The sequence below is a fragment of the Rhinolophus sinicus genome, linkage group LG04, assembly GCF_036562045.2.
Source record: "Rhinolophus sinicus isolate RSC01 linkage group LG04, ASM3656204v1, whole genome shotgun sequence".
Classification (NCBI taxonomy): domain Eukaryota; kingdom Metazoa; phylum Chordata; class Mammalia; order Chiroptera; family Rhinolophidae; genus Rhinolophus; species Rhinolophus sinicus.
Genome location: NC_133754.1, coordinates 178,221,190 through 178,231,008, shown reverse-complemented (window position 1 = coordinate 178,231,008; position 9,819 = coordinate 178,221,190). Strand labels below are relative to the sequence as shown.

The window sequence follows — 9,819 nt, the reverse complement described above, 5'->3', positions numbered from 1 at the left end:
CAATTTGGTGATAAATGTTCATTGTAGAGATTTTTGTAGTAACCAAGAATATATAAATAACTAATGTCTCAAAATGTTGGAAAATCCCTGTGTAATATGTCCATTCATAAGGTATGGCTGACTCTAAAAGAATTGATTTAAAACACTTTGCTGATACCAGATCTCTCATTGCAGAGTTTTTTGTAGTAGCAAGAAACAGACGCCACTTTGATGTCTATCCAGGTAACTGGATATGACTGAAAAAAAAAGATCCATATATTTTAAAAATTAACATGTTTCTCATAGATATTTTTAGATACATATATGAAAGTTGGATTTTAAAAACATTTCATTGAATACTCAGCAATTGATGCCTACCCTATACAAATATGATTTAGGACAGGGGGTTAAAGAAAGGGAAAATAATTTACAAAGAGGTGAGACTCGCAAAGACTGATGATGATAGAATGCCATGAGCCAAGGAGGATGACCTTGTATTTTGTATCCAGAGGGGAGGGAAAAAAAAGAACACTCTTTTGAACTGGGTTCAACATTCCTCTTAGATTTGCCCTGTTGGTCATTTTGGCAAACCCTATTTTTTTCCAAGACAATGCTAAGATGAGCTTTAGAATGACACAACTAAATTGGCTTTGATAGGGAATGAGTGTCCTGTGACCTTTCTATCTAAAGTACCTCCATCTGTACTCCCTGTGCAACTCCATTCCTTTATATACTGATTTATTTTATTCTCAGGTTTTATCCCTACCTGATATTATATCATATATTTTGTTTGTTGATGATCTGTCTCCCCAACTGGGACATGAACTGCACAAAAGCAAGGATGTCTGGTTTTATTCCTACATTCCCAACAGGGAAACGCTGCTTTTCAAAGAATAGGAACTAATGAACTTGAATCAGAGAGGTCCATCTCTGATGGTTTCTAGAGGAAAACTCTTATCTGTCCCTCTAGCTTTCAATATAAAGCCCTGGAGATGCCCATGGATTTGGGAAGGGAGAACCTCATCAAGGCTTATGAGGTTGACAAGCTGTCCCTGCAGCTAATTGTGACCAAACAGAGGAAACACAGACTTGCTGGGTTCTCACAATTTAGGTTATGGAATCAGAGCATGTTAAATAACAAAATTTCTGGTATATAACTAGATCCAAGTCAATGGAAAAAGTCAACCAAACCAGCAGTGTCTCTGAGTTCATCCTCCTGGGACTGTCCTCCCGGCCTGAAGACCAGATGCCACTCTTTATCCTCTTCCTCATCATATACATGGTCACCATGACAGGGAACTTCCTCATCATCCTGGTCATCTGCTCTGACCCCCAACTCCAGACCCCCATGTATTTCTTCTTGACATTCCTGTCTTTCACTGACATTTGCTTCACAACAACCATCGTCCCCACGATGCTAGCTAACTTCCTGTCAGAGAAGACCATTTCCTATGCTGGGTGTCTGACACAGATGTATTTTATTTATGCTTTGGGCAACACTGATAGCTTCCTTCTAGCAGTCATGGCCTTTGACCGCTATGTGGCCATCTGTGACCCCTTCCACTATGTTACCATCATGAGCCATCGCCGCTGTGTCCTACTGGTGTCCTTCTCCTGCTCATTTACTCACCTCCACTCTCTCCTACACACACTTCTGCTGAATCATCTCACCTTCTGTGACTCCAATGTTATCCATCACTTCCTCTGTGACCTCAGCCCTCTGATGAAATTGTCCTGCTCCTCCACATTTGTAAATGAAATTGTGATAATGACAGAAGGACCTGTGGTTTTGGTGACCCCCTTTCTATTCATTACTTTCTCTTACATACGAATCCTCATCGCAGTTCTCAAAATCCCCTCAGCGGCTGGGAAACGCAAAGCCTTCTCCACCTGTGGTTCTCACCTCACCGTGGTAACACTCTTTTATGGAAGCATCTTCTATGTCTATTTACAACCCCTGTCCACCTATACTGTCAAGGACTACATAGCAACAATTGTCTACACAGTGTTGTCCTCCATGCTAAATCCTTTTATCTACAGCCTGAGAAACAAAGACCTGAAGCAGGGTCTGAGGAAGCTGATGGGCAAGAGGAAATTCGAGGTAGCACCCTCTTGACAAACCCATTGGAGTCTGCTCCACTTGAATCTGGTCTCTGCTGGTTCTTGGTGAACAATCAAACTGTTGGAGGTTAGCATTTTTAACCCATGTGAGACAAGGCTATTGTGGACACGTACAACCATTGATGACATCCCCACCAGCTGGCCCTGCCTCTGCTTAAATCATGATACTCTTCCTCCACTTTCCTACAAAGATCCATTCCTTTCTCATCTTCCAAATACTGCTTTAATTCTTTTCTCCAAAATATTTCCTGAACAAGCCTCTCTCTTTTTATTAAGACATCCTCCAAAACCCTTCCCATTTCAGTATATTGCTAAAAATAATTACTTAATTTATAGCCATTAAATTCCTTCAATACTTGAAGAGGGAAAGAAGAGGAGGAGGAGGAGGAGGATTATATTTTACCTAATTTTATAATTTGGGAGAGTTTTATAATTCTTTATTTTTCTCTTTCTAAAATTTTTACTTTTATTTTCCTATCCTCTATACTGCGGTTTTATTTCTTTTAAATTTTCTCTAATTTTTTCCATACAATTAAAATATGCTAATGGCCAGGAAGAACAAGAATCAAGAATGGTAACATGAAAATTATCCATTTCACATTGGGGAGGTTGGACCCTTTCTTCATTCCAGCTATCCCTAAAGCTGTATGTCTAAAAATACGTGATTTAATACTTTATTTGAGAAACTCCAACCCTTAGAAATCTAACTCAGAGAAATATTATCAGAAATGTATACTGAATATACATATATATATATATATATATATATATATATATATATATATACATATATATATATGTAAAATCCCAGTTTATAACAAGTAAAAATTGGCAACAACCTAAAATCCTATCAATAGGGAATGGAGAAATTAATTATGATTAATTACTTAGACTGTAACAATATGCAGCGTGTTCAAAGAATAGAATGGATCTCTATTACTTCTTTGAAAAGCTATTAAGTAGAAAAGTCAAGATGGGGAGCAAAGTATAAAAGTACGGATCTTCAGATTATCATGCTGAGTGAAATAAGTCAGACAGAAAAAGTCGAGAACCATATGATTTCACTCATATGTGGAATACAAAACTGAAAGCAACAAACGGACAAAACAAGCAAACAAACAAACAAAAACTCATAGACACAGACAATAGTTTAGTGGTTACCAGAGTGTAAGGGGGAGAGGGGGCAGTGGAAGAGGATAAAGGGGGTCAAATACATGGTGATGGAAGGAGAACTGACTCTGGGTGGTGAACACACAATGCAATATATAGATGATATATTATAGAATTGTACACTGGAAACCCATATAATTTTATTAAGCAGTGTCACCCCAATAAATTTAGTTTAAAAAAAGTATGAATCCATTGTGTTTAAAATATATAAGTGTATATGAATATGTATATGTGTATAGTCACTAGAGTAAGAATTGAAGTGCAGGGGGTACAGAGAGGGAGAGAATTTCCACTTCTCTATACACATTGATAATGTCCGAATTTGTTTAAATAAATATTTATTGCTCATGGAATTTAAAACTATTCATAAATTAGATGACCAATGCAATGGGGAAAGACTTGCTTTGTAAGGTACCAGCTGAAGAGAAACTTTCCAGGGGCTTGCATGTCTGAAAAACATTTTTTGGCTCTTTCCCTTGAATGATAATTTGATGGGATGTAGCATTTACTTACTAACACTTTTGGAACTTACAGACATGTCTACGTTGTCCTACTGCATCAAGTGTTTTCAGTGAGAAACAAGAGGCCATTCTAATTTGTGTTCCTTTGTATTCTCCTCCCCTAACCACAGCCTATAGACAGCCTACACCAAAGATGGCCACGCTGCCACGGCACAGGCCTTGGAGAGCAGACCCTAATTCTACCCACTTTACTCCAAGCCTGGGTACAGGAGCCTGATTCAGCATTGTCCTTGGAAACTGACATCCAATTCTAAAATTTAAATGAAAATGAACATGACCTAGAACAGCCAAGATGATCTTGAAGAAAAAAAAAAAATCACAAAGTTGGAGAACAAACATAACCAAATTTCAAGACTAACTGCAAAGCAAAAGTAATTAAGGCAGTGTAGCCTTTGTATAAGAATACATTAATAGAGCATTGTAACAGAATAGAGAACCCAGAAGTAAATCCTTATTTATATAATCACTTGATTTTTTGGCAAAAGTGCCAATGCAATTTAATGGGGAAAGGAGGACCCATTTAATACATTATGCTGGAGTAACTGGATATGCACATAGAAAACAATTAAACCTTGACCCCCTTACTCCACGCCATACACAAAAATTAATTCAAAGTGGCTTATAGACCTAAGCAAGGGCTAAAACTGTAAGATTTCTTGAAGAAAACAGAAATATTTTGTATATATATATGAATGATATATTCGTTACCTTGAGATGAATGAAGATTTTTTGGTCAGGAAACGCAAAGGACTAACCAACCACAAAAGAAAAATTATTAAATTGAGTTCATCAAAATTTAAAACTTCTGCTCATCAAAAGACCCCTTAGGAAGTGAAAAGGGAAAAGTATTCACAATACGTATATCTGATAAAGAACATTTCAGAATACATAAAGAGCTCATGCAAATCAATAAGCAAAAGTACAAAACTCAATTTCTTAAAGTGGGCAAAAAACTTGAACAGTCATTTTACAACAGAAGATATTCACATGGTCAATACCACATGTGAGAAAACACTCAACATCATTACTTATGAGGGAAATGTAAATTAAAGTCACGATACAATACCATTGAACACTTAATAGAAAGGCTACAATTAAAAAGACAATACAAAATTTTGGTAAGATTTGGAGCAACTGAAACTCTCATATATTGGTGTTAGGAATGTAAAATTATAGAATCGCTTTGGAAAACAGTTTGGCAATTCCTAATAAAATGAAACATATAACTACCTTACTTCTATTTTTTTAAAAAAAAGCTTGTGCAAAAAAATTCATAGCAGCTTTCTTCATTCATAAGCGAAGCTAAAAACAACCCAGATATTCATCAGCAGGAAAGCAAATAAATAATCAGTAAAAAGTTATACACTTAAGAGTTAAGTCACTTTACTATATGTAAATTATTCCTTAATTTTACAAAAAGTTGAATGACCTGGAGATGATGAACAAAGTCTTTTGGGACAGTTCTGCACTGGTACACAATATCGATTAATATCAGGCAAATGTGTGCTTCATCAAAATGTAAGGGATAATAGAAAGGAATATCTTTGGGAATTTTAGGAGGTGCAGAGGTGGGAATGAGAGAGTCAGGAATTATGCTACCTATCATCTCACAAAAATTATCTTCACCTCACAAATTTTCTGTTTTGTGAATCCAATTGACTTGAATCCAGGATAACATTTGCATTTTTGCTCCGAATTCTATTTAGATTCCTCTAAATTTGTGCATATTCCTAAAGGAAAAATGGGTTGGATAGCGACTTCACCGAGTAGGGCTAAATTAAGACTGACCATGGATGATGCCTCACCCCATCTTGATAGATGTACTGTACAGTCCCATCATCATTTGCCTTTCTACTCCTTCCTAGAATTGGACAAAAGCAGCTCTGGAAAGCTTAATCCTGCTCCATGCCTGTAGAGGGCAGTATAGCTGAACCAGAAAGTCTACCCAGAGAAGCCCAGTCTGGGTTAAGCAGGTAGTCATTCGAAAAGTGGGAGAACCAGCGCAGCTGAAAAGAGATCACATAATAGGAAATAATGGCAGGGAAGGGAGTTGTCATTCTTTTCTTAAGAAACTACCTCAGAGCAAGAGAATAATCTTCTTAGCTGTTTCTCTCCTATGTGGTGCTGAGTAAAGGCCAATACAGGAAAATGCCCCAGGATTCATTTTTCCCTGAGAAGGAGGATTGGACCAAAGCCATACTACAATAATTTCCTGAGAATTTATGTATGCAATTTGGGTATTTCATCAAACAGAGTTCCTTGATGACCTGCCTAGGTAACAGTAGATTGGGATTATCATTTTAGTCACATTTTGCTTTTATATGTCACATTTTAGTCACATGTTGCCAATTCTCTGTAGCCCTAAGAGGATTCCTTCCTTTGAACTTCACTGGACATACTGTGACTGTCAGCTAACAACTGCTGTGTTATGTTTCTATAAACCAGACTGACATCCTAATGAGAGAAAGTACCTGGGTTTGAGGAAGACACATTGCTGTTGTCTGCCCAGTGTGTTGGAATCTAAAATTTGCTCTTTTGACTCTACCAGATATGAGTGTGGACGGAAAACTATCCTGGCAGGTATTCAAGGAATCAGTGATGTCTGAGAAGGGAGTATTGCCATGACATGGTTGTCACATATCAATGATGATTTCACTCTGGAACTTCCAAAAAAAATGATTATGGGAAGCCTTTAGGGTACTTGAACTGAACTGCATCTGCCAAGTGAATATGCTCATAACATGCTCATATGGCAATTTCTTGAGGAACACAGTACTTTTTTGGAGCACATAATGTACTCGAATTAGACCCATGCCACAAATACTCATGGCAATACTTGTGATCACATAACATTGGTCCAGAGGACTATGAGGGACTTGGGGAGTTGGGAGCTTGATTGTGTTCAGTCAAGTTGAAAGTACTTTCCTGGAGAATCATTAGAGTCTAACTGGTCACTTGAGGGAGTCCTCTTCCAGGAAACTGACTGAACTTGGCACTTGGCCCAGAAATATGATGAAACTGCATTTGAATGGACCACGCATTTACTAAACTGACTCAGCATCTTGCTTGTCAATAACTTTGGAAGGGAGCGCATATCCTCACCCAGGAAGGGACAATTGCCATGTTGATAGCAATAGTATCTGATATATTTAAACAGTGTGGCTAGTTATGCTACCGGCTCAGGTAAGAGGAGGTTCATTTGTGGGAACACTTGACCAGCCTAAACTATAGCAAGATGTCACTGGTAAGCATGGTGTTTACTGATACTCCCTTAGAGACACAGTGTCAAAAAGTAGAAAAGAATTTTGGACCTCTGTGATACAATTGGTGGAGTTGGAACAGGTTAAGGATCAACCTTAGAACATCCCCCTGAGAGACAAATAGGCAGTGTGTCACAATGATCCATGAATCCTGACTTAATATCAAACTAGTTCCTTGGTAGATGGAGTAGAATATGCCCACAGAGCAGATGGAACCTAGAGTTTACTGAGCAATGACGTTTAGTAATTACACCAGTTATGGGAAATGTATGGTATATGATGAAATGGGTTTTGCAGGGAACGTTAGGAAATTGTCAAGGTTATAATAACTAATGTGGACATGTTAAACATTATTTAATCTTTCGGCCACAACTACATGGCATAGTAAAGAATTTTTACACTAGTTATAAAAGTAAATGAAAATGGAACATAGGTATAAAATGGTTGCCTGAATTAAAAGATATTTTGGGAAGTCAAACTAAAACTTGCAATTGATATAATACGCATGGAGACTTATTGGCTAGAGAAAAAGGTAAATTTAGCTTTAGAAAAGTAATATATGTAACTGAATGCCTGTGTCAAAACCTTAAAAAATGCAAGGGAGAGAAATAATCCAACTAAAAAAGATATATCAGAAATCTTGTGAGGGAATATAATCATGGTTCATTGTGATTACAGGGAAAGTATCCCAACTCCTAATTGGATGATAGAAGTCTTAGTGTTGTGGAGTTTTAAAATGTCTATTTTTGTACATCAAATGTAGACATTAATATATCAAGAATTATTTTTTAAATGCCTAATGAATGTGTAGGATTTTTTTTTTCAAAGAGTCGTGGTTGTTTAAACAGTGTAAATCAATTGATGTAATTTACCACATTAATAGAATACAGGAGAAAATAAGATTAATTAACAAATGTAACATTTGATGAAATTTAACATCAATTTATAATTAATAAAACACAAAAATAAAACTGAGCAAACTATGAAAAAAGGAAACTTCCTTTATTTGATAAAAAGTATCTACAAAAACTATAGCAAACATCACACTTAAAGATGAAATATTTAATGCTTTTACTCTGAGATTTAGAAAGAGAAAGAATGCTCACTATTACAACTTCTGTATTGGAATTTCTAGTCAATGCAGTAAGGCACGGATGGGGAAAGGCATAAAGATTTGAAAGGAAAAAATAACTGACTTTTATCATAGGTACCATTGTTGTAAATTTATTAAATCCAAAAAATTTTTACACATAAATCATTATAATTAATGTGAGTGTATCAGAGTCACTGGATTCAAGGTTGATGTACAAAAATCTGTATTTCCATAAAGGTACAAAACAATAAAATTTTAAAAGATCTCATTTAAATAGCATTAAAAATTAAATACCTAGCAATAAATCAAATGAAGATATGGAAGACCACAACACAGAAAATCATAAATCATGACTGCATTAAATTTAATAAAACATAAATGAATGGAAGGATAGACAAAAGTTCACAGATTAGAACATGGAATATTGTAATGATGCATTCACTCTAAATTAAACTAGAGATTCAGTAAAATCCCATTCAAAACCCAAGCAGTTATTTTTGGAGGAATTGATAAGCTGATTCATAAATTCATATGGAAAGCCAAAACTGACTTGAAAAGAACAAGATGGGAAACTTATTCCACAAGATATCAAGGCTTGTTATAAAATGACAGTCATTAAGTTAGAGTAATACTGGCTCAAAAGTAGTCAAATAGACCAAAGGAATGAAATAGAAACACCCAAAACAGACCCTAAGCAATTGTAAGATGATATCTTTCTTCGAAATGGTTCTTGGTTACTTGGATATCTATGTTGGGAGGAAAACCCCTACCTCACACCATATAAAATAATTGCTTCATACTTGTAACCCAAAGTGTAAAAGGTAAAACAATAAATATTCTAGAAAATATCATAAAAGCATATTTTTATGGCCTTGGAATAAGAAAAATTTTCTTAAATAGATACAAAATATAGTGACCACAAAGGAGGAAAAAAGATAAATTACTCCCCATTAAAATTGAGAACTTCCATTCAACAAAAGGCACCACTGAGAAAATGAAAAGGCAAGCCACAGAGTAGCAGAAATTATTTGCATTTACATATGACTACAACAGGATTATGAATATATATTATCCATAATATATATTTTAAAATCTCAAACTACTAAGAAAAAGACAGACCACCCAATAGACAGATGGGCAAGAGATGTGAACAGGCATTTCACAAAAGAGGATTTGCAAATGGCCAGGAAACAAATGAGAAGGGGCTCAATCTCATTAGTCCTCAGAGAAGTAGAAAATAAAACCACATGTGTTGGTGAAGAGAGCACTAGAATTCATATGCTACTGATGAGAGGTAATTTGCAACAAGCACAATGGAAAAATGATTCGGCACAGTCTGCAAGTGAGTGTATGAATATCCTATGACCCTGGTATATGCCCAACAGAAAGTCATGTGAGTGTGTTCCAAACATTTACAACCACGTTTATCACAGCATTAGAAGAACCAAGAACTGAAAACAATCCAAATGGCCATTAACAATAAAATCATAAATTAAATCAAAATATAGTGATACAAAAGAATTCTATAAAACATTGACAATGGACTAGCTACAGCTACACAAAGTAAAAATCTTGGGCGGGGGGTGGCGGGGAAGAAAGCGAAAACCTCTACTAAATTCTCTGCAACATAATCTTGAACAAAAGACACCAGGTCCAAAAGAATGCACATGATATG

General features: G+C 36.0%; 1 protein-coding gene across 1 annotated transcript; it reads left to right on the top strand.

Annotated features, from left to right (window-relative positions):
* The first annotated feature begins 1,150 nt into the window (after nucleotides 1–1,150).
* Nucleotides 1,151–2,095, top strand: LOC109447143 (olfactory receptor 1L8). Its single transcript, XM_019731176.2, has one exon. The coding sequence runs from the start codon at nucleotides 1,151–1,153 to the stop codon at nucleotides 2,093–2,095; it is 945 nt and encodes a 314-aa protein (XP_019586735.2).
* The last annotated feature ends 7,724 nt before the right edge of the window (nucleotides 2,096–9,819 follow it).